This window comes from Pelodiscus sinensis, chromosome 1 (assembly GCF_052426305.1).
Source record: "Pelodiscus sinensis isolate ZL-2025 chromosome 1, ASM5242630v1, whole genome shotgun sequence".
Lineage (NCBI taxonomy): Eukaryota > Metazoa > Chordata > Testudines > Trionychidae > Pelodiscus > Pelodiscus sinensis.
Genome location: NC_143052.1, coordinates 1,329,341 through 1,353,063, shown reverse-complemented (window position 1 = coordinate 1,353,063; position 23,723 = coordinate 1,329,341). Strand labels below are relative to the sequence as shown.

Sequence of the window (23,723 nt, the reverse complement as noted above, 5' to 3'; positions counted from 1 at the left end):
CTTTAAAGACTAACAAGATGGTTTATTAGATGATGAGCTTTCGTGGGCCAGACCCACTTCCTCAGATCAAATAGTGGAAGAAAGTAGTCACAACCATATATACCAAAGGATACAATTTAAAAAAAATGAACAAATATGAAAAGGACAAATCACATTGCAGAACAGAAGGAGGATGCGGGGGGTGGGAAGGGGGAGGAAGGAAGGTAAGTGTCTGTGAATTGCTGATATTAAAGGTAGGGAGAGTGGGATGTTTGTGAGTTAATGGTATTACAGGTGATAATTGGGGAAACTGTCTTGATAATGGGTGAGAAAGTTCAAAGACTTGTTAAGTCCTTGTTGGTAAGTGTCGAATTTTAACATGAATGACAGTTCAGAGGATTCCCTTTCAAGTGCAGATGTAAAAGGTCTTTGTAGCAGAATGCAGGTGGCTAAGTCATTTAGAGAGTGTCCTTTCTGGTTAAAGTGGCAAGAAACTGTTTTCTCTTTGTGATCTTGTCTAATATCTGTTTTGTGGGCATTATGTATGTAAGGGGACATTGTGATGTTGCTATTTCGTGGTTAACACTTGTAACTGGTTTTGGAACTTCTTACAGGACAAAAAGGGTTCCAGCCAGAAGGTCCTGTGTAAGAAGGAAACTGAGGCACACCACCATTTTGTCGGGGGAGGCCTGTGATGCCCTCAGTGATGTTACTGGCATCACTTCCTGCATCAATTTTGCGTTGGGGGTGTCACATTACCGAATTGGAGGGAAGCAGCCAGATCGCTGCTGCACCCCTAGGTGGGGGTGTTGGCCCCAGAAATTGGTGTGGGGGGAGCCATGTGGGGTATTGAATGGGAGCTTATTGTTTGTTAATCTTATGTACGCTATTTATGTGAGTGTATAATGTCTGTGTGTGTAGGTAGGAATCTGTAATCTGTGTGGAAGCTGAATATTTCTGGGAATGTGGTTAAGCATGGCTATGGACAGGCTGAGTAGCAAAGCCCTGTGGAACAATGGCTCTCAATAGGCTATGGACACACCCAAAGAATGGGATTTGTCACCTGAAGGCAGCCAGCAGGAAACATAGAGATTGGCCTCTGACCAGGTGACTTGCTGCATACAAGAAGAGGCCAGGAAGGAGTATAAAGAGGCCATGTGGTCGATGCCATTTTGTTCTCAGCTCAGCACTTCATCCCAGAGGCAGCACTGCAGGGATTGAAGAGCCCGGAAGACCTGTGAACCCATCCTGATCTCAGGATGTGCAATAAGAACTTTTAAACCAGCAGCTGCAACATCTCTGCTAGAGCCTGCATCGAGAACTGGGAGATTCGGTGCATGTAACGTACTGTACTTTAATAACCTCACTCTCAGGCTTTTCTTTCTTCTGTTAATAAACCTTTAGTTTTAGATTCTAAAGGATTGGCCCAGCGTGATTTGTGGGTAAGATCCAGAGGGTAAATTGACCAAGGATCTGTGGCTGGTTTCTTGGAACCGGACAGAACTTGTTCGGGGTAGGTGGGATTGGGTGCTAGGACCCCCCACCTGTGTATAGGCCCGGGGCCATCTGGGGCACGGATATTGCTGGGGTGTCGGAGGGGTTTTGCTCGGGAGGCTTCAGGCAGGCTGCTGTAGCGCTCTGTGGGACTGGTTTGTGGCCTGTTTGGAGAGGTCGCCAGTTAGGGGGACTGTAAAGAGCCCCGGATTTGAGCAATTCGCCCTGAGCGGACGCCCTAAGCTGTGCCCAGACACGGCCCGGTCCGTCACACCAGGTGACCTGCTGCGGCCAAGAAGAGGCCAGGAAGGAGGTATAAAGATGCCATGTGGCTGACTCCATCTTGGTACTCAGCTCAGCCCTTCATCCCAGAGGCAGCACTGCAGGGATCGAAGAGCCAGGAAGACCTGTGAACCCATCCTGATCGTAGGATGTGCAACAAGGACTTTTAAACCAGCAGCTGTAACATCTCTGCTAGAGCCTGCACCAAGAACTGGGAGATTCGATGCATGTAACGTACTATCCTTTGACAACCTCACTCTCAGGCTTTTCTTTCTTGTAATAATAAACCTTTAGATGTTAGATGCTAAAGGATTGGCCCAGCGTGATTTGTGGGTAAGGTCCAGAGGGTAAATTGACCAGGGATCTGTGGCTGGTTTCTTGGAACCGGACAGAACTTGTTCGGGGTAGGTGGGATTGGGTGCTAGGACCCCCCACCTGTGTATGAGGCCCGGGGCCATCTGGGGCACGGATATTGCTGGGGTGCCGGAGGGGTTTTGCTCGGGAGGCTTCAGGCAGGCAGCTGAAGCGCTCTGTGGGACTGGTTTGTGGCCTGTTTGGAGAGGTCACCAGTCTGGGGGCTGTAAGGAGCCCCGGATTTGAGCAATTCGCCCTGAGCGGACGCCCTCAACTGTGCCCAGACCAGCCCGGTCCGTCACACAGGCCCAGGAGCCAGATCCATCTCAGCTGCCAGAGTGATTCGCTGCCGGAGGGCCGGGTACAGCCCGAGGGGGCAGAGACTCACATGGCCGGGGCGCCCCAAGAGGCACTGAGTCCAGTCCCTGGCCGGGCCGAGCACCGTACAGACCATCCAGTCTGCCAGGCTCCCCGCTGTGCCTGCCAGGCAACGTGCCCAGCCCTGGGTTTGGGTTGGCGCAGTCCAGGCAGACAGCAGGGGAGGCTGGGCTAGAGCTGGGAACGTGCCCTGCTAGGCCCCGAGCACTCCCATGGGGAAAGCAGACACCAGGCCTGGCTCGGGCCCACGGACCAGGGGCCTCTTGCTGCCATGTGGCCAAGGGCACAGGGTACACCAGGTTCACGGGGGTCCCCAGGCTCTGGGACCTCTCCTCTAGCTCCCAGCTCTGCTCTGAGACTGGGCTGCAGAGCCCTGCAGGAGGGGACGGCGGGTAAACACTCTCCCAAGGTGGGGCTGAACGGTGCCAGCCTGTGCTGCATGAGGTGGGCTGGGAGGAGAGTGTCTGTGAGGCCCAGGGCCAGTGGCTTCAGGGCCCATCAGGACCAGGGGAGGTTCCCTTGTGGTAAGGGCAGGGGCAGCGAGGGGCTGGTGCCAGGAAGCGTCATATTCTCTCTTCAATCCTCCAGTAATAACTTAGGGTATGGCTACACTACCCCGCTAGTTCGAACTAGGGTGGTAATGTAGTCATACGGAGTTGCAAATGAAGCCTGGGATTTCAATTTTCCGGGCTTCATTTGCATGAAGCCGGCCGGCGCCATTTTTAAATGCTGGCTAGTTCGGATTAGGCTTCCTTGTTCCACGAGGTGTACAGCTAGTTCGGATAGGAAGCCTAATCCGAACTAGCTAGTTCATGCCGCGTGTAGCCGCGTGTAGCCGTGTGGCACGCAGTCCGAACTAGCTGGCATTTAAAAATGGCGCCGGCCGGCTTCATGCAAATGAAGCCTGGGAAACTCAAATCCCGGGCTTCATTTGCAAGTGCGGATGACTGCATTACCCCCGATAGTTCGAACTAGGGGGGTAGTGTAGACATACCCTTACAGCTCAGCGGTGCCACGGCCGTGGGCGGGGAGAGCGGGCACTTCCACCGACCCGGAGCTCAGAGGTGCCACGGCCATGGGCAGGGAGAGCGGGCACTTCCACCGACCCGGAGCTCAGAGGTGCCACGGCCATGGGCGGGGAGAGTGGGCACTTCCACCGACCCGGAGCTCAGAGGTGCCACGGCCGTGGGCGGGGAGAGCGGGCACTTCCACCGACCCGGAGCTCAGCGATGCCACGGTCGTGGGCGGGGAGAGCGGGCACTTCCACCGACCCGGAGCTCAGCGATGTCACGGCCGTGGGCGGGGAAAGCGGGCACTTCCACCGACCCAGAGCAGAGAGGTGCCACGGCCGTGGGCGGGGACAGCGGGCACTTCCACCGACCTGGAGCTCAGCGGTGCCACGGCCGTGGGCGGGGAGAGTGGGCACTTCCACCGACCCGGAGCTCAGCGATGCCACGGTCGTGGGCGGGGAGAGCGGGCACTTCCACCGACCCGGAGCTCAGCGATGTCACGGCCGTGGGCGGGGAGAGCGGGCACTTCCACCGACCCAGAGCAGAGAGGTGCCACGGCCGTGGGCGTGGACAGCGGGCACTTCCACCGACCCGGAGCTCAGCGGTGCCACGGCCGTGGGCGGGGAGAGCGGGCACTTCCACCGAGCCGGAGCTCAGAGGTGTCACGGCCGTGGGCGGGGAGAGCGGGCACTTCCACCGAGCCGGAGCTCAGCAGTGTCACAGTCGTGGGCGGGGAGAGCGGGCACTTCCACCGACCCGGAGCTCAGCAGTGCCACGGCCGTGGGCGGGGAGAGCGGGCACTTCCACCGACCCGGAGCTCAGAGGTGTCACGGCCGTGGGCGGGGAGAGCGGGCACTTCCACCGACCCGGAGCTCAGAGGTGTCACGGCCGTGGGCGGGGAGAGCGGGCACTTCCACCGACCCGGAGCTCAGAGGTGTCACGGCCGTGGGCGGGGACAGCAGGCACTTCCACCGACCCGGAGCTCAGAGGTGTCACGGCCGTGGGCGGGGAGAGCGGGCACTTCCACCGACCCGGAGCTCAGAGGTGTCACGGCCGTGGGCGGGGAGAGCGGGCACTTCCACCGAGCCGGAGCTCAGCAGTGTCACGGTCGTGGGCAGGGAGAGCGGGCACTTCCACCGACCCGGAGCTCAGCAGTGCCACGGCCGTGGGCAGGGAGAGCGGGAACTTCCACCGACCCGGAGCTCAGCAGTGCCACGGCCGTGGGCGGGGACAGCGGGCACTTCCACCGACCCGGAGCTCAGAGGTGCCACGGCCATGGGCGGGGAGAGTGGGCACTTCCACCGACCCGGAGCTCAGAGGTGCCACGGTCGTGGGCGGGGAGAGCGGGCACTTCCACCGACCCGGAGCTCAGCGATGCCACGGTCGTGGGCGGGGAGAGCGGGCACTTCCAGTGACCCGGAGCTCAGCGATGTCACGGCCGTGGGCGGGGAGAGCGGGCACTTCCACCGACCCAGAGCAGAGAGGTGCCACGGCCGTGGGCGGGGAGAGCGGGCACTTCCACCGACCCGGAGCTCAGAGGTGTCACGGCTGTGGGCGGGGACAGAGGGCACTTCCACCGACCCGGAGCTCAGCGATGTCACGGCCATGGGCGGGGAGAGCGGGCACTTCCACTGACCCGGAGCTCAGAGGTGTCACGGCCGTGGGCGGGGAGAGCGGGCACTTCCACCGACCCGGAGCTCAGCGGTGCCACGGCCGTGGGCGGGGAGAGTGGGCACTTCCACCGACCCGGACCTCAGAGGTGTCACAGCCGTGGGCGGGGACAGCGGGCACTTCCACCGACCCGGAGCTCAGCAATGTCACGGCCATGGGCGGGGAGAGCGGGCACTTCCACCGACCCGGAGCTCAGAGGTGTCACGGCCGTGGGCGGGAAGAGCGGGCACTTCCACCGACCCGGAGCTCAGAGGTGCCACGGCCGTGGGCGGGGAGAGCGGGCACTTCCACCGACCCGGAGCTCAGAGGTGCCACGGCCGTGGGCGGGGACAGCGGGCACTTCCACCGACCCGGAGCTCAGAGGTGTCACGGCCGTGGGCGGGGACAGCGGGCACTTCCACCGACCCGGAGCTCAGAGTTGCCACGGCCGTGGGCGGGGAGAGTGGGCACTTCCACCGACCCGGAGCTCAGCAGTGCCACAGCCATGGGCGGGGACAGCGGGCACTTACACCGACCCGGAGCTCAGAGGTGCCACGGCCGTGGGCGGGGAGAGTGGGCACTTCCACCGACCCGGAGCTCAGCAGTGCCACAGCCATGGGCGGGAACAGCGGGCACTTCCACCGACCCGGAGCTCAGAGGTGTCACGGCCGTGGGCGGGGACAGCGGGCACTTCCACCGACCCGGAGCTCAGCAGTGCCACAGCCATGGGCGGGGACAGCGGGCACTTCCACCGACCCGGAGGTCAGAGGTGCCACGGCCGGGGGCGGGGAGAGCGGGCACTTCCAGCACCTTGTGGTGCCAGCCGTGAGCCAGGAAAGCGCATGCCCCACAGCACAGAATGCTACCGGGGCAGCGCCAGGAGCCGGGCTCTCACCGTCTGCCTGGACACACAATCCCCAGCAGACCGCGCTGAACACTAGGAAACGGAACTTCAATGGCCCCATTTCCTATCCAGAGCCCCCTTAAAGGGCCCCGTTCCCTGCACACCCCTTGGCCCCTCAGAGTCATAAGAACATCAGACGGGGGCAGACCAAAGACCCATCCAGCCCAGGGTCCTGCCTGCCCACAGTGGCCAGTGCCGGGTGCCCCGAAGTGGGTGAACACAACAGGGAAGCACCAAGGGAGCCGACCCATCACCCTTTCCCAGGGTCTGACACACAGAGGCCAGGGACACCATCCTGGCTCAGAGCCACTGATGGACCTAAGCTCCAGGAATCTACCCAGCTCTTTTCCAAACCCTGTTAAAGTCCTGGCCTTCACCACATCCTCTGGCAAGGAGTTCCACAGGTTGACAGTGCGCTGGCTGAAACAACCCGTCCTTTGGTTTGTATTGAACTTGCTGCCTACGAATGTCATTGGCTGACGCCCAGTTCTCGCGGGATGGGATGTAATGTAAGACGACAGTGGCTTGCCGGCCGCACCTCCAGCTGCGCGGTGTGAATGACACAGGCAGGCAAGGAGCAGGGCCTGGGCTCTGGGAATCCGGGTGCCAAAGGGAGCTCTCTGCAGCTGTGTGCGGCTCGGCGTCAGGCATAGAGCCGGAGCCCTGCTGAAAGCTGCGCTTTCCTGGGGGCGGTTAGCCCTGAATGGGGGCCCGTGAGGGGTCTCTTGGAGCTCGGCAGGGATGGGGAGAGCCCCCCAGCCAGACAGATTCACTCACCCCCTTTTCTCCTCCGCATCGAGGCTTGGAACGAAGAGACAAAAGACATGAATGGCATGCACACCGCCGGCCCCTGCCCTCTGCTCGCCAGCTGCCCTCCCTGCGCCTGCGCCACGGGCCCAACGGCTCGCCACGGGGGCTGGTCGCTGCCGGGAGCCAGGGCTGGACAGCCAGGTCCAGCCCGCGCTTTCCTGCCTCGGGAGGCAAAATGGAGGTCGTGGCACCCTCAGCAGGCGCGGGAGGCCACGGCGTGGCGCTGCCACTGCCCACGACAGGACATGTGGCCAGGCCGACTCTGCGTGCCACCCGCCAATGGGACATGACCTGCTGAGTCCCTGCCGTCCTGCAAACTCCAGAAAGGTCCCGCGGCTCACCCGGAGCAGCACAGCCCAGGCAAGGCTTCAGCAGCCCCAGCCACGGGGAGGCCTGGGGGATCCGCTTGTCTGCACCGGGCTGACGTGGAGCAGCCACCGAACCCACGAGGGGCCCGGCAGGTGCAACCCCCAGGGGCATGCAGCTCGGGCTCTGGACTGTGCGGTGAGACCGGCCCCTAACCCCTCAAGGCAAATGGGGGCAAAGACCGGCCCCATGCTCCCCCAGGAGAGGTGGGGGCAGAGACTGGAAGGAGAAAGGGAGGGGCAGAAACCGGCCCCTAACCCTGTCCCGGGAGAGGAGGGGGCAGAGACTGGGAGGGGAAAGATTTGAATTTCCCGAGATTTGAATTTCCCGGGCTTCATTTGCATGAAGCCGGCCGGTGCCATTTTTAAATGCCGGCAGTTCGAACCCCGTGCCCGCGGCTACACGTGGCTACACGCAGCACGGAGTAACTAGTTCGGATTAGGCTTCCTATTCCAAAGTACCGTTACTCCTCATTCCACGAGGAGGAAGCCTAGTCCGAACTACCTACTCCGTGCCGCGTGTAGCCGCGTGTAGCCGCACGGGGTTCAAACTGCCGGCATATAAAAATGGCGCCGGCTGGCTTCATGCAAATGAAGCCCGGGAAATTCAAATCCCAGGCTTCATTTGCAAGTGCGGTATGCCTACATTACCCTCCTAGTTCGAACTAGCGGGGTAGTGTAGACATACCCTGGGAGGGGAAAGGGAGGGGCAGAGACCGGGAGGGGAAAGGGAGGGGCAGAGACTGGGAGGGGAAAGGGAGGGGCAGAGACCGGCCCTAACCCCTGTCCTGGGAGAGGAGGGGGCAGAGACTTGGAGGGGAAAGGGAGGGGCAGAGACCAGCCCCTAACCCCAGCCCCGGAGAGGAGGGGGCAGAGACTGCGAGGGGAAAGGGAGGGGCAGAGACCGGCCCTAACCCCAGCCCCGGAGAGGAGGGGGCAGAGACTTGGAGGGGAAAGGGAGGGGCAGAGACCAGCCCCTAACCCCTGTCCTGGGAGAGGAGGGGGCAGAGACTGGGAGGGGAAAGGGAGGGGCAGAGACCAGCCCCTAACCCCAGCCCCGGAGAGGAGGGGGCAGAGACTGCGAGGGGAAAGGGAGGGGCAGAGACCGGCCCTAACCCCAGCCCCGGAGAGGAGGGGGCAGAGACTGGGAGGGGAAAGGGAGGGGCAGAGACCGGCCCTAACCCCAGCCCGGGAGAGGAGGGGGCAGAGACTTGGAGGGGAAAGGGAGGGGCAGAGACCGGGAGGGGAAAGGGAGGGGCAGAGACCGGGAGGGGAAAGGGAGGGGCAGAGACCAGCCCCTAACCCCAGCCCCGGAGAGGAGGGGGCAGAGACTTGGAGGGGAAAGGGAGGGGCAGAGACCGGGAGGGGAAAGGGAGGGGCAGAGACCGGGAGGGGAAAGGGAGGGGCAGAGACCGGCCCTAACCCCGGCCCGGGAGAGGAGGGGGCAGAGACTGGGAGGGGAAAGGGAGGGGCAGAGACCGGGAGGGGAAAGGGAGGGGCAGAGACTGGGAGGGGAAAGGGAGGGGCAGAGACTGGGAGGGGAAAGGGAGGGGCAGAGACCGGGAGGGGAAAGGGAGGGGCAGAGACTGGGAGGGGAAAGGGAGGGGCAGAGACCGGCCCTAACCCCGGCCCGGGAGAGGAGGGGGCAGAGACTGGGAGGGGAAAGGGAGGGGCAGAGACCGGCCCTAACCCCAGCCCCGGAGAGGAGGGGGCAGAGACTGGGAGGGGAAAGGGAGGGGCAGAGACCGGGAGGGGAAAGGGAGGGGCAGAGACCGGCCCTAACCCCGGCCCGGGAGAGGAGGGGGCAGAGACTGGGAGGGGAAAGGGAGGGGCAGAGACCGGCCCTAACCCCAGCCCCGGAGAGGAGGGGGCAGAGACTGGGAGGGGAAAGGGAGGGGCAGAGACCGGCCCTAACCCCGGCCCGGGAGAGGAGGGGGCAGAGACTGGGAGGGGAAAGGGAGGGGCAGAGACCGGCCCTAACCCCGGCCCGGGAGAGGAGGGGGCAGAGACTGGGAGGGGAAAGGGAGGGGCAGAGACCGGCCCTAACCCCGGCCCGGGAGAGGAGGGGGCAGGCAGCAGCTGTTCTCCCCCTGGGGGAAGGGCTCACTGCTCATCACACTGCAGGGAGCCCCACAGATCCCCCCCCTCCCCGCAATGCACAGCCCCTTCCCCCCCGACATTGGCCATCTGCTGTGTGGCCAGCTCCCCGCACTCTGGGGAGGGACCAGCCACTAACTGCCCCCACTCACCCCAGCACATCCCGCCTGCTAAGGAAACTGAGGCAGAGACAGTCCCTGCCGTCCTGGGGACTCTGTCTGCCACGCGAGGACCGGCACCACCGCCCTTGCACCCGTGTCAGGGATGCTCGCACGCTCACCCCGCACGAGTGCCAGGCCGGCCTGGCCCCAGCTCCGTGCGAGGCAAGGGATGTGCCAGCCTCTGAGGAGCCAGCGCTGGCCACGGCCTCACGGGCCAGCTGGGCCCCACTGGTCACAGACTCACCCTACTGGCGGGGGAGGGGCCAGGGCGCCGGCTCTCCCTGGGGCGAGCAGTCGGGGACCAGAGGTCAGTACCTGGCTGCTCCTGCCCCCCAGCCCAGCGGGGGGAACCTGGGCACAAGCCTCAGGAGCCCAGGGACTCCCCAGTCCTGTTCCGTGGGCACTGGGGCCAGGCTGGAGGGCGGGTGGGGGCAGCGAGACCCTGCCCCCGGGTCTCCTCGCTGGGCGATGCTCGGAGAGGCAGCCTGGGGGGCGCAGCTGCACTTCAGCGCTCAAGGCCAGGCCAGGCAGGGTCCCTCCCCGCAGCCTGACAGTGCACAAGCATGCGACACGGCCACGCCAGAGCCGGGCTGCGGGCAAGGACCCCTCACTGCCTCTGGGGCCAGGAGCCAAGCCAGCGCCAGGCTCCGGCTGCTCGCCCACCGACGGTGCACCCCGCAGGCAGACGCTGGCCCGGAGCAGGGACCCTTGTGCCCACCGACGGTGCACCCCGCAGGCAGACGCTGGCCTGGAGCAGGGACCCTTGTGCCCACCGACGGTGCACCCCGCAGGCAGACGCTGGCCTGGAGCAGGGACCCTTGTGCCCACCGACGGTGCACCCCGCAGGCAGACGCTGGCCTGGAGCAGGGACCCTTGTGCACCCCGCAGGCAGACGCTGGCCTGGAGCAGGGACCCTTGTGCACCCCGCAGGCAGACGCTGGCCCGGAGCAGGGACCCTTGTGCCCACCGACGGTGCACCCCGCAGGCAGACGCTGGCCCGGAGCAGGGACCCTTGTGCCCACCGACGGTGCACCCCGCAGGCAGACCCTGGCCTGGAGCAGGGACCCTTGTGCCCACCGACGGTGCACCCCGCAGGCAGACGCTGGCCCAGAGCAGGGACCCTTGTGCACCCCGACGGTGCACCCCGCAGGCAGACGCTGGCCCGGAGCAGGGACCCTTGTGCCCACCGACGGTGCACCCTGCAGGCAGACGCTGGCCTGGAGCAGGGACCCTTGTGCACCCCGCAGGCAGACGCTGGCCCGGAGCAGGGACCCTTGTGCCCACCGACGGTGCACCCTGCAGGCAGACGCTGGCCTGGAGCAGGGACCCTTGTGCACCCCGCAGGCAGACGCTGGCCCAGAGCAGGGACCCTTGTGCACCCCGCAGGCAGACGCTGGCCCAGAGCAGGGACCCTTGTGCACCCCGACGGTGCACCCTGCAGGCAGACGCTGGCATGGAGCAGGGACCCTTGTGCACCCCGCAGGCAGACGCTGGCCCGGAGCAGGGACCCTTGTGCACCCCGCAGGCAGACGCTGGCCCGGAGCAGGGACCCTTGTGCCCGCAGGTGGGTGCGCAGGGGGTGGGGTGAGGACAGACGCTGGCCCGGAGCAGGGACCGTTGTGCCCGCAGGTGGGTGCGCGGGGGGTGGGGTGGGGTGGGGCAGACGCTGGCGCGGAGCAGGGATCCTTGTGCCCGCAGGTGGGTGCGCGGGGGGTGGGATGGGGTGGGGTGGGGACAGACGCTGGCCCGGAGCAGGGAACGTTGTGCCCGCAGGTGGGTGCGCGGGGGGCGGGGTGGGGCAGACGCTGGCGCGGAGCAGGGACCGTTGTGCCCGCAGGTGGGTGCGCAGGGGGTGGGGTGGGGTGGGGAGGGGCAGACGCTGGCGCGGAGCAGGGATCCTTGTGCCCGCAGGTGGGTGCGCGGGGGGTGGGGTGGGGGCAGACGCTGGTGCGGAGCAGGGAACGTTGTGCCCGCAGGTGGGTGCGCGGGGGGTGGGATGGGATGGGGTGGGGCAGACGCTGGCGCGGAGCAGGGATCCTTGTGCCCGCAGGTGGGTGCGCGGGGGGTGGGGTGGGGGCAGACGCTGGTGCGGAGCAGGGACCATTGTGCCCGCAGGTGGGTGCGCGGGGGGTGGGGTGGGGGCAGACGCTGGTGCGGAGCAGGGACCGTTGTGCCCGCAGGTGGGTGCACGGGGGGTGGGATGGGATGGGGTGGGGGAGACGCTGGCGTGGAGCAGGGACCCTTGTGCCCGCAGGTGGGTGCGCGGGGGGTGGGGTGGGGCCAGACGCTGGCCCGGAGCAGGGACCCTTGTGCCCGCAGGTGGGTGCGCGGGGGTTGGGATGGGGTGGGGTGGGGCAGACGCTGGCGCGGAGCAGGGACCGTTGTGCCCGCAGGAGGTGCCGTGTGTGGAAGTGTACATGGAGGCTCTGGGGGGTGCGGATTGTACCGGCTCCCTGGTGCACCTGCAAGGGGAGACCTGTGGTGTCCCCAGGAAGTGGGGGGAGGGGGCTCCGTGGATCGACACCTGGGAGCAGGTGGGGAGGGGCCCCCCGTGTCCCCTGAAAGTGGGGGGAGGGGGCTCTGTGTACCCACACCTCGGAGCAGGCGGGGAGGGGGGCCTGTGGTGCCCTGGGAAGTGGGGGGAGAGGGGTCTGCGGACCCACACCTGGCAGCAGGCGGGGAGGGTCCCGCGGCGTCCCTGGGCAGTGGGGGGAGGGGGCTCCGTGGACCCACACCTGGCAGCGGGCAGGGAGGGGGCTGCGGCGTCCCCGGGCAGTGGGCTCCGTGGACCCACACCTGGCAGCGGGCAGGGAGGGGGCCGCGGCGTCCCCGGACACTGGGCTCCGCGGAGCGACGGCAGGAGGCAGAAGACGCTGGTCCGCCGCAGGGGGTGGGGTGCCGGGGGGCGCGTGCGGGGGCCCGCGGGGCATGGGCGGTTCTGCGCAGGGCTCCTGCTCCTGCGGGCCGTGTCTGCGCGGGGCCAAGGCTGCAGGAAGTTCCGGGCGCGGCGTGTGCGCCCCCGCCCTCCCACCTGTGCCCCCGGGAAGCGTGTGTGGGGCGGGGCTTCCTGCGGGCGCGTTCCCCCCCCCCGCGGCTGCCCACGCCGTGCTTACCCAGCTCCTCCAGCTCGGCCGTCATGGACTTGGAGCGCAGCGTCAGGGTGGTGCTGGGGGCGCGCTTGGGCGGCGGCGGGGCTGAAAGGAAGAGAGACGGCAGTTTGCACTTCCTGTCCAGCAGCTTGCGGGGAGTGGCCAGGTGCAGGTGCCACTTCTTCTCCACGGCCTGGATCTCCTCGTACTCGCGGGACGAGGAGTCGCACTGCTGCAGGATCTTGTTCAGGCTGCGCGTGGAAGCAAACTTCTTCATGGTCCCCGTGGCAGGGTGCCCCGGCCCGCGCAGCTCTGCGGCCCCTCAGCATGCGGGAGTCCACGCCATGGCCCCGGGCAGCGCCCCCGAAGGGGCAGGAGACGCCAGGCGGCGAGCGCCTCTCAGAGTCCCCCTGCCCGTGTGACTCGGCAAAGAGGCGGCGTCCCCGCCGGGCATGCCATGGGCGCAGGGCGCGGGGGGGGCAGGCGGTCGGCTCCGGGGGCCTCAGGCGGGATCCAGGCCCGGCTGGGGAGTCAGGGCTCCGGGGAAGGGCTGGGGGCAGCCGGCTCTGTGCCTAGCGGAGGCCCACGTGGCGCAGCTGGCAAGCCCCATGGGCAGTGGCGAGGGGCGTGCTAGCCGGGCCCGCCGGCGGCTCTGCCAGGGAGAGGCGCCATGGCCCGGGCCGGGAGCGGAGACCAGCTGAAGGCTTTTCCTCTTCACTTCAGGAGCCTCCTCCTCGCGGCTCGGCGCGGCGCGGCTGGAACAATGCAGGATTCAACGCTCAGGCGTTGCCATGGGAACCAGCGCTTCAGGCTGGTGCTGAGCCGCCTGCATCAGAGACCCCAACGGGCGGATTCAGGCTGTTCCCACACAGGCCTCCCTTCGGCAGGGAGCCGGGGCCCGGGCGAGGGGTGGCCCAGGCACAGCTGGGCGGGGGGCGGGGGGCGCCGGCCCTGCCCCAGCCCCCGGGCGATTGGAGCCGAGTCTGCCGGGCCTGCCGGGCGGGAGCCAGAGCCCGGCGCCGCCGCACGCTGCCTCGGCGAGGAACGGGGGTGCAGCTCCCCGGAGCCGCGGCCAGCCCGAGGCGGGTTCCCCGGGCGCCTGGCCAGGGCAGGGCAGGGGCCGGAGGCGCGGGAAGAGCAGGAGGAAGCGGCCCCGGCAGAGATCCCAGCGCTGGCTTTCCCACGACGCTGCTCTCGAGCGGTGACAGTGTAATTACAGCTCTTAGTGTCAGCGCAGAGCTCCCTCCCTCCCCCTCTCCTCGTGCCTTGCCTCTCCTCGGCGCCTGGCGCCCAGCCACGCTCCCCACGGGAACAGCCCCGCACGCCGGGCCGCCTCGCGCACGCCCCGGTCCCGTCCACGGTCTGCTCCCCGCCCCGCCGCCGCCCCGGTCCCGTCCACGGTCTGCTCCCCGCCCCGCCGTCGCCCCGGTCCCGTCCACGGTCTGCTCCCCGCCCCGCCGCCGCCCCGGTCCCGTCCACGGTCTGCTCCCCGCCCCGCCGTCGCCCCGGTCCCGTCCACGGTCTGCTCCCCGCCCCGCCGCCGCCCCGGTCCCGTCCACGGTCTGCCCCCCGCCCCGCCGCCGCCCCGGTCCCGTCCACGGTCTGCCCCCCGCCCCGCCGCCGCCCCGGTCCCGTCCACGGTCTGCTCCCCGCCCCGCCGCCGCCCCGGTCCCGTCCACGGTCTGCTCCCCGCCCCGCCGCCGCCCCGGTCCCGTCCACGGTCTGCTCCCCGCCCCGCCGCCGCCCCGGTCCCGTCCACGGTCTGCTCCCCGCCCCGCCGCCGCCCCGGTCCCGTCCACAGTCTGCCCCCCGCCCCGCCGCCGCCCCGGTCCCGTCCACGGTCTGCCACCCGCCCCCACTCGCCGGGTCTCGTCCATGGTCTGCTCCCCGCCCCGCCGCCGCCCCGGTCCCGTCCACGGTCTGCTCCCCGCCCCGCCGCCACCCCGGTCCCGTCCACGGTCTGCTCCCCGCCCCGCCGCCGCCCCGCTCCCGTCCACGGTCTGCTCCCCGCCCCGCCGCCGCCCCGGTCCCATCCACAGTCTGCTCCCTCCCCCGCCGCCACCCCGGTCCCGTCCACGGTCTGCTCCCCGCCCCGCCGCCACCCCGGTCCCGTCCACGGTCTGCCCCCCGCCCCGCTCGCCGGGTCTCATCCGCACGCCACCGCCCGCCTGGTCCCGTCCACGGTCTGCTCCCCGCCCCGCCGCCACCCCGGTCCCGTCCACGGTCTGCTCCCCGCCCCGCCGCCGCCCCGGTCCCGTCCACGGTCTGCTCCCCGCCCCGCCGCCGCCCCGGTCCCATCCACAGTCTGCTCCCTCCCCCGCCGCCACCCCGGTCCCGTCCACGGTCTGCTCCCCGCCCCGCCGCCACCCCGGTCCCGTCCACGGTCTGCCCCCCGCCCCGCTCGCCGGGTCTCATCCGCACGCCACCGCCCGCCTGGTCCCGTCCACGGTCTGCCCCCCCCCCCCGCCGCCGCCCCGGTCCCGTCCACGGTCTGCCCCCCGCCCCGCCGCCGCCCCGGTCCCGTCCACGGTCTGCTCCCCACCCCCCGCCGCCGCCCCGGTCCCGTCCACGGTCTGCTCCCCGCCCCGCCGCCGCCCCGGTCCCGTCCACGGTCTGCTCCCCGCCCCGCTGCCGCCCCGGTCCCGTCCACGGTCTGCTCCCCGCCCCGCCGCCGCCCCGGTCCCGTCCACGGTCTGCCCCCCGCCCCGCCGCCGCCCCGGTCCCGTCCACGGTCTGCCACCCGCCCCCACTCGCCGGGTCTCGTCCATGGTCTGCTCCCCGCCCCGCCGCCGCCCCGGTCCCGTCCACGGTCTGCTCCCCGCCCCGCCGCCACCCCGGTCCCGTCCACGGTCTGCTCCCCGCCCCGCCGCCGCCCCAGTCCCGTCCACGGTCTGCTCCCCGCCCCGCCGCCGCCCCGGTCCCATCCACAGTCTGCTCCCTCCCCCGCCGCCACCCCGGTCCCGTCCACGGTCTGCTCCCCGCCCCGCCGCCACCCCGGTCCCGTCCACGGTCTGCCCCCCGCCCCGCTCGCCGGGTCTCATCCGCACGCCACCGCCCGCCTGGTCCCGTCCACGGTCTGCTCCCCGCCCCGCCGCCGCCCCGGTTCCGTCCACGGTCTTCCTCCAGCCCCCGCTCGCCGGGTCTCGTCCGCACGCCACCGCCCGCCTGGTCCCGTCCACGGTCTGCTCCCCGCCCCGCCGCCGCCCCGGTCCCGTCCACGGTCTGCTCCCCGCCCCGCCGCCGCCCCGGTCCCGTCCACGGTCTGCTCCCCGCCCCGCCGCCGCCCCGGTCCAGTCCACGGTCTGCTCCCCGCCGCCGCCCCGGTCCCATCCACGGTCTGCTCCCCGCCCCGCCGCCGCCCCGGTCCCGTCCACGGTCTGCTCCCCGCCCCGCCGCCGCCCCGGTCCCGTCCACGGTCTGCCCCCAGCCCCTGCTCGCCGGGTCTCGTCCGCACACCAACGCCCTCCTGGTCCCGTCCACGGTCTGCTCCCCGCCCCGCCGCCGCCCCGGTCCCATCCACGGTCTGCCCCCAGCCCCCGCTCGCCGGGTCTCGTCCGCACGCCACCGCCCGCCTGGTCCCGTCCACGGTCTGCTCCCCGCCCCGCCGCCGCCCCGGTCCCGTCCACGGTCTGCTCCCCGCCCCGCCGCCGCCCCGGTCCCGTCCACGGTCTGCTCCCCGCCCCGCCGCCGCCCCGGTCCAGTCCACGGTCTGCTCCCCGCCGCCGCCCCGGTCCCATCCACGGTCTGCTCCCCGCCCCGCCGCCGCCCCGGTCCCGTCCACGGTCTGCTCCCCGCCCCGCCGCCGCCCCGGTCCCGTCCACGGTCTGCCCCCAGCCCCTGCTCGCCGGGTCTCGTCCGCACACCAACGCCCTCCTGGTCCCGTCCACGGTCTGCTCCCCGCCCCGCCGCCGCCCCGGTCCCATCCACGGTCTGCCCCCAGCCCCCGCTCGCCGGGTCTCGTCCGCACGCCACCGCCCGCCTGGTCCCGTCCACGGTCTGCTCCCCGCCCCGCCGCCGCCCTGGTCCCATCCACGGTCTGTCCCCCGGCCCTGCTCGCCCAGTCCCATCCTCACGCCACCGCCCACCTGATCCCTGCCTGATCCCGTCCACGGTCTGCCCCCCGGCCCCGCTCGCCCGGTCCCATCCGCACGCCACCGCCCGCCTGATCCCTGCCTGGTCCCGTCCACGGTCTGCTCCCCGCCGCCGCCCCGGTCCCGTCCACGGTCTGCTCCCCGCCCCGCCGCCGCCCCGGTCCCGTCCACGGTCTGCTCCCCGCCCCGCCGCCGCCCCGGTCCCGTCCACGGTCTGCTCCCCGCCCCGCCGCCGCCCCGGTCCCGTCCACGGTCTGCTCCCCGCCCCGCCGCCGCCCCGGTCCCGTCCACGGTCTGCTCCCCGCCCCGCCGCCGCCCCGGTCCCGTCCACGGTCTGCTCCCCGCCCCGCCGCCGCCCCGGTCCCGTCCACGGTCTGCCCCCAGCCCCTGCTCGCCGGGTCTCGTCCGCACACCAACGCCCGCCTGGTCCCGTCCACGGTCTGCTCCCCGCCCCGCCGCCGCCCCGGTCCCGTCCACGGTCTGCCCCCAGCCCCCGCTCGCCGGGTCTCGTCCGCACGCCACCGCCCGCCTGGTCCCGTCCACGGTCTGCTCCCCGCCCCGCCGCCGCCCTGGTCCCATCCACGGTCTGTCCCCCGGCCCTGCTCGCCCAGTCCCATCCTCACGCCACCGCCCACCTGATCCCTGCCTGGTCCCGTCCACGGTCTGCCCCCCGGCCCCGCACGCCGGGCCGCCTCGCGCACGCCCTGCCGCCGCCCCGGTCCCGTCCACGGTCTGCTCCCCACCCCGCCGCCGCCCTGGTCCCATCCACGGTCTGTCCCCCGGCCCTGCTCGCCCGGTCCCGTCCGCACGCCACCGCCCGCCTGATCCTTGCCTGGTCCCGTCCACGGTCTGCTCCCCACCGCCGCCCCGGGCCCGTCCATGGTCTGCTCCCCGCCCCCGCTCGCCCAGTTCCGTCCGCACGCCACCGCCCGCCTGATCCCATCCACGGTCTGCTCCCCGCCCCGCCACCACCCCGGGCCCGTTCATGGTCTGCTCCCCGCCCCCGCTGGTCCGGTCCCGTTCACGGTCCTCTCCCCGCCCCGCCGCTGCCCCAGTCCCATCCACGGTCTGCTCCCCACCCCGCCGCCGCCCCGGTCCCGTCCACGGTCTGCTCCCTGCCCCGCCGCCGCCCCGGTCCCATCCACAGTCTGGCCCCCGCCCTGCCGCCGCCACGGTCCCATCCACAGTCTGTCCCCCACCCCCGCTCGCCCGGTCCCGTCTGCACGCCACCGCCCGCTCCCCGCCTGGTCCCGTCCATGCTGTATCCCCCGCCCCAGTCCTATCCACATTCTGCTGCCCGTTCGATTCTGTCCACCCCTGCCCCAGGCCTGTCCACCCTCCGCCCGACCCTGTCCATGCTCTGCTGCTCGCCCGATCCCGTCCACCCCCCGCCCGGTCGCGTCCATGCTCTGCCGCCCGCCCGATCCCATCCATCCCCAGCCCGTTCCTGTGCACAGCCTGCCCCCTGTCCCGGTCCCATCAATGCTCTGCCACACGTCCCAGTCCCATCCAGCCCCGTCCACGCTCCACCACCCACCTGGTCCCATCCATGCTTCGCTGCCTGCCTCAGTCCCGTCCACACTCTGTCCCCTGCCCTGGTCTCGTCCACGCTTTGCTTCCTGCCTCGGTCCCGTCCAGTCCATGCTCCGCCCCCCGCCCCTGTCCCATCCACGCTCTGTTTCCTGCCCCGGTCCTGTCCACGCTTTGTGCCCTGCCCAGTCCTGTCCATTCTCCACCCCCCGCCCGGTCCCTTCCATGCTCCACTGCCCTGCCTGGTCCTGTCCACAGCCTGCCCCCCACCCCGGTCCCATCCATGCTCTGCTGCCCGCCCGATCCCATCAACCCCCTGCCCGTTCCCGTCCATGCTCTGCCGCCCGCCCTGTCCACCCTCCACTGCACACCCTGGTCCCAGCCACCCCCTGCCTGGTCCTGCCCACGCTCTGCCACATGTCCTGGTCCTGTCCACGATCTGCCACCCGCCCAATCCCATCCACACCCTGCCCAGTCCTGTCCACGCTCCGCTGCCCACCCAGGTCCCGTTCACCCCCTGCCTGGTCCCGTTGTCACACCCCAATGGCCCTCTCCCTCCAGGGGTCCCCCTGGGGAAGCAGACCTGTAGGGTATGTCTACACTACCCCCCTAGTTTGAACTAGGGGGGTAATGTATGCATACCGAACTTGCTAATGAAGCCCGGGATTTGAATTTCCCGGGCTTCATTAGCATAAAGCCGGCGCCGCCATTTTTAAAAGCCGGCTAGTGCGACCCCCGTGCCGCGCGGCTACACGCGGCACGGGCTAGATAGTTCGGACTAACAAGCCATTCCGAACTATCTGTACTCCTCGTTCCCCGTACTGAATGTTGCTAACGCTACTGCAAATATCGCAGGGCATTTTGGGAAAGGGTGAAAGGCGTGAGTGTGGAGTGAATGAAGGATTCCTTTGCAGGTCGCGAGAGGCCAAGGGGGCGAAAACGAAGAGAGCAGAGAACGGGTAACTCCACACTTCTGCTAGGCCCAAAGATAAGACGTTGGCTCCAGCCAGCTCAAGGCCACAGCACACATCTGACTCTCGGCTGCCGGCCAAGAAAGAGGGGGGCCTGGAATCCACCAGCCGGCCATAAGAAAGACATTCAACTGAATAAATCTGCAGAGCCAGCCCATAACAAGCAAAACAAGCGAAGGCCAGCACAGAGGAAAGCAAAGGGGACAGAGTCTAGCCGGTGTATTTTGGGAAAGTCGAGGAGACCACAGAAAGCCGGTTTGGACTGGCACAAAGAGCACCAGGACCAGAGGTCTCGGCGTGGAACACCCCCAACAGAGCCCAGGACTTAAAACCCTCCTGAGAGCTGGGGCAACAGGGAGAGATCACAGCGGTCCCTGGATGCCCTGTGCACACAGGACCAACTCCCGTCCACCCTTCCCCCTCTTGTCCGGTCGTTATGCCCCGGCCTGGCCAGCCTCGGGTAGGTGGTGTGAGTGTTACAGTGGGTTAGGGCTCAGGATGCTAATGCTTCCTTCCTTCCTCTGGGTGACGCGGGAACCACCCATCACTCTCCGCTGTTATTTTATTATTTTATCAGTAAAGCTTTAAAATGTAGACACTTGGGGTACGCCTAGACTACAGCATCTGTCGACAAAGAGCGTCTAGACTCCAGCCAGTTCTGGCGACAAGGCAAGCCGCTGTGTCGACAGGAGAGTGTAAACGCTCTCTTTTGAAAAAGCAGTGTGGATGCAATAGTGCCCTCTGTCGCCAGGACTCTGTCGACAAAAGGCATCATTCCTCATAGAGGGTACGTCTACACTAGCCCCCAGTTCGAACTAGGGAGGCTAATGGAGGCATTCCAAGTTGCAAATCAAGCCCGGGATTTAAATATCCTGCGCTGGGTTTGCATCTTCCCAGCTGGGCGCCATTTTTGAAATGTACAAGTCCGGACTAACTGCCTGTGTCTACACGCGGCAGGGACCCGGTAGTTCGAAATAAACCCCTCGTTCCAACTGCCTGTTATTCCTCCTGGAATGACGTTTAACAGGCAGTTTGATTTAGGGCTTTAATTCGAAATACCGGGTCCCTGCCGCGTGTAGACGCGGGCAGTTAGTCCGGACTTGTAAATTTCAAAAATGGCGCCCAGCTGGGAAGATGCAAGTCAAGCGCGGGATATTTAAATCCCAGATTTGATTTGCAATTTTGAATGCCTCCATTAGCTTCCCTAGTTCGAACTAGGGCACTAGTGTAGACGTACCCAGAATGAGGTTTACTGCCGTTGACAAAACTGCCGCATTCTGTCGACAGAACTCGGCGGTAGTGTAGACGCAGGAATAGTTTTGTCGACAAAACCCTGTAGTCTAGACACACCCTTGGTGTGCTCCGTCATCTCCTCTCTTAAGGATCCTGTGGTCTCAGCCCGATCACCTGATGCCTCAGGCAGATTGGTAACAGAAATCTGTCACACCGTCCACAGCCTGCCCCCCTGCCCCGGTCCCGTCCACGCTCTGCCACACGCCCTGGTCCTGTCCACGCTCCGCCACCCGCCCGATCCCGTCCGCCACCTGCCCGATCCCGTCCCCCACTTGCCCAGTCCCATCCGCGCTCTGCCACCCGCCCGATCCCGTCTGCCACTTGCCCAGTCCCATCCGCGCTCTGCCACCCGCCCGATCCCGTCTGCCACTTGCCCAGTCCCATCCGCGCTCTGCCACACGCCCGATCCCGTCTGCCACTTGCCCAGTCCCATCCGCGCTCTGCCACCCGCCCGATCCCGTCTGCCACTTGCCCGGTCCCATCCGCGCTCTGCCACCCGCCCGATCCCGTCTGCCACTTGCCCAGTCCCATCCGCGCTCTGCCACCCGCCCGATCCCGTCTGCCACTTGCCCAGTCCCATCCGCGCTCTGCCACCCGCCCGATCCCGTCTGCCACTTGCCCAGTCCCATCCGCGCTCTGCCACACGCCCGATCCCGTCTGCCACTTGCCCTGTCCCATCCGCGCTCTGCCACCCGCCCGATCCCGTCCCCCACTTGCCCAGTCCCATCCGCGCTCTGCCACCCGCCCGATCCCGTCTGCCACTTGCCCGGTCCCATCCGCGCTCTGCCACCCGCCCGATCCCGTCTGCCACTTGCCCGGTCCCATCCGCGCTCTGCCACCCGCCCGATCCCGTCTGCCACTTGCCCAGTCCCATCCGCGCTCTGCCACCCGCCCGATCCCGTCTGCCACTTGCCCAGTCCCATCCGCGCTCTGCCACCCGCCCGATCCCGTCTGCCACTTGCCCAGTCCCATCCGCGCTCTGCCACCCGCCCGATCCCGTCTGCCACTTGCCCAGTCCCATCCGCGCTCTGCCACCCGCCCGATCCCGTCTGCCACTTGCCCGGTCCCATCCGCGCTCTGCCACCCGCCCGATCCCGTCTGCCACTTGCCCAGTCCCATCCGCGCTCTGCCACCCGCCCGATCCCGTCTGCCACTTGCCCAGTCCCATCCGCGCTCTGCCACCCGCCCGATCCCGTCTGCCACTTGCCCAGTCCCATCCGCGCTCTGCCACCCGCCCGATCCCGTCTGCCACTTGCCCAGTCCCATCCGCGCTCTGCCACCCGCCCGATCCCGTCTGCCACTTGCCCTGTCCCATCCGCGCTCCGCCACCCGCCCGATCCCGTCTGCCACTTGCCCGGTCCCATCCGCGCTCTGCCACCCGCCCGATCCCGTCTGCCACTTGCCCGGTCCCATCCGCGCTCTGCCACCCGCCCGATCCCGTCTGCCACTTGCCCAGTCCCATCCGCGCTCTGCCACCCGCCCGATCCCGTCTGCCACTTGCCCAGTCCCATCCGCGCTCTGCCACCCGCCCGATCCCGTCTGCCACTTGCCCGGTCCCATCCGCGCTCTGCCACCCGCCCGATCCCGTCTGCCACTTGCCCTGTCCCATCCGCGCTCTGCCACCCGCCCGATCCCGTCTGACACTTGCCCAGTCCCATCCGCGCTCTGCCACCCGCCCGATCCCGTCTGCCACTTGCCCGGTCCCATCCGCGCTCTGCCACCCGCCCGATCCCGTCTGCCACTTGCCCGGTCCCATCCGCGCTCTGCCACCCGCCCGATCCCGTCTGCCACTTGCCCGGTCCCATCCGCGCTCTGCCACCCGCCCGATCCCGTCTGCCACTTGCCCGGTCCCATCCGCGCTCTGCCACCCGCCCGATCCCGTCTGCCACTTGCCCGGTCCCATCCGCGCTCTGCCACCCGCCCGATCCCGTCTGCCACTTGCCCGGTCCCATCCGCGCTCTGCCACCCGCCCGATCCCGTCTGCCACTTGCCCAGTCCCATCCGCGCTCTGCCACCCGCCCGATCCCGTCTGCCACTTGCCCAGTCCCATCCGCGCTCTGCCACCCGCCCGATCCCGTCTGCCACTTGCCCGGTCCCATCCGCGCTCTGCCACCCGCCCGATCCCGTCTGCCACTTGCCCAGTCCCATCCGCGCTCTGCCACCCGCCCGATCCCGTCTGCCACTTGCCCGGTCCCATCCGCGCTCTGCCACCCGCCCGATCCCGTCTGCCACTTGCCCAGTCCCATCCGCGCTCTGCCACCCGCCCGATCCCGTCTGCCACTTGCCCGGTCCCATCCGCGCTCTGCCACCCGCCCGATCCCGTCTGCCACTTGCCCAGTCCCATCCGCGCTCTGCCACCCGCCCGATCCCGTCTGCCACTTGCCCAGTCCCATCCGCGCTCTGCCACCCGCCCGATCCCGTCTGCCACTTGCCCAGTCCCATCCGCGCTCTGCCACCCGCCCGATCCCGTCTGCCACTTGCCCGGTCCCATCCGCGCTCTGCCACCCGCCCGATCCCGTCTGCCACTTGCCCGGTCCCATCCGCGCTCTGCCACCCGCCCGATCCCGTCTGCCACTTGCCCAGTCCCATCCGCGCTCTGCCACCCGCCCGATCCCGTCTGCCACTTGCCCAGTCCCATCCGCGCTCTGCCACCCGCCCGATCCCGTCTGCCACTTGCCCGGTCCCATCCGCGCTCTGCCACCCGCCCGATCCCGTCTGCCACTTGCCCGGTCCCATCCGCGCTCTGCCACCCGCCCGATCCCGTCTGCCACTTGCCCGGTCCCATCCGCGCTCTGCCACCCGCCCGATCCCGTCTGCCACTTGCCCAGTCCCATCCGCGCTCTGCCACCCGCCCGATCCCGTCTGCCACTTGCCCGGTCCCATCCGCGCTCTGCCACCCGCCCGATCCCGTCTGCCACTTGCCCAGTCCCATCCGCGCTCTGCCACCCGCCCGATCCCGTCTGCCACTTGCCCAGTCCCATCCGCGCTCTGCCACCCGCCCGATCCCGTCTGCCACTTGCCCAGTCCCATCCGCGCTCTGCCACCCGCCCGATCCCGTCTGCCACTTGCCCAGTCCCATCCGCGCTCTGCCACCCGCCCGATCCCGTCTGCCACTTGCCCAGTCCCATCCGCGCTCTGCCACCCGCCCGATCCCGTCTGCCACTTGCCCGGTCCCATCCGCGCTCTGCCACCCGCCCGATCCCGTCTGCCACTTGCCCAGTCCCATCCGCGCTCTGCCACCCGCCCGATCCCGTCTGCCACTTGC

General features: G+C 68.5%; 1 protein-coding gene across 3 annotated transcripts in view; it reads right to left on the bottom strand.

Annotated features, from left to right (window-relative positions):
* SHANK3 (SH3 and multiple ankyrin repeat domains 3) overlaps positions 1-23,723 on the bottom strand; it is a 780,355-nt gene that overhangs the window by 60,998 nt on the left and 695,634 nt on the right. For 2 of the 3 annotated variants that reach the window (XM_075914851.2, XM_075914857.2), the window contains 2 exons: positions 12,598-12,678; positions 6,829-6,852 (listed from right to left, as the gene is read on the bottom strand). In XM_075914851.2, the coding sequence (XP_075770966.2) occupies positions 6,829-6,852; positions 12,598-12,678 (105 nt within the window). The remainder of the gene's footprint in view (positions 1-6,828; positions 6,853-12,597; positions 12,679-23,723) is intronic. The other variant, XM_089777650.1, reaches the window with a different exon arrangement.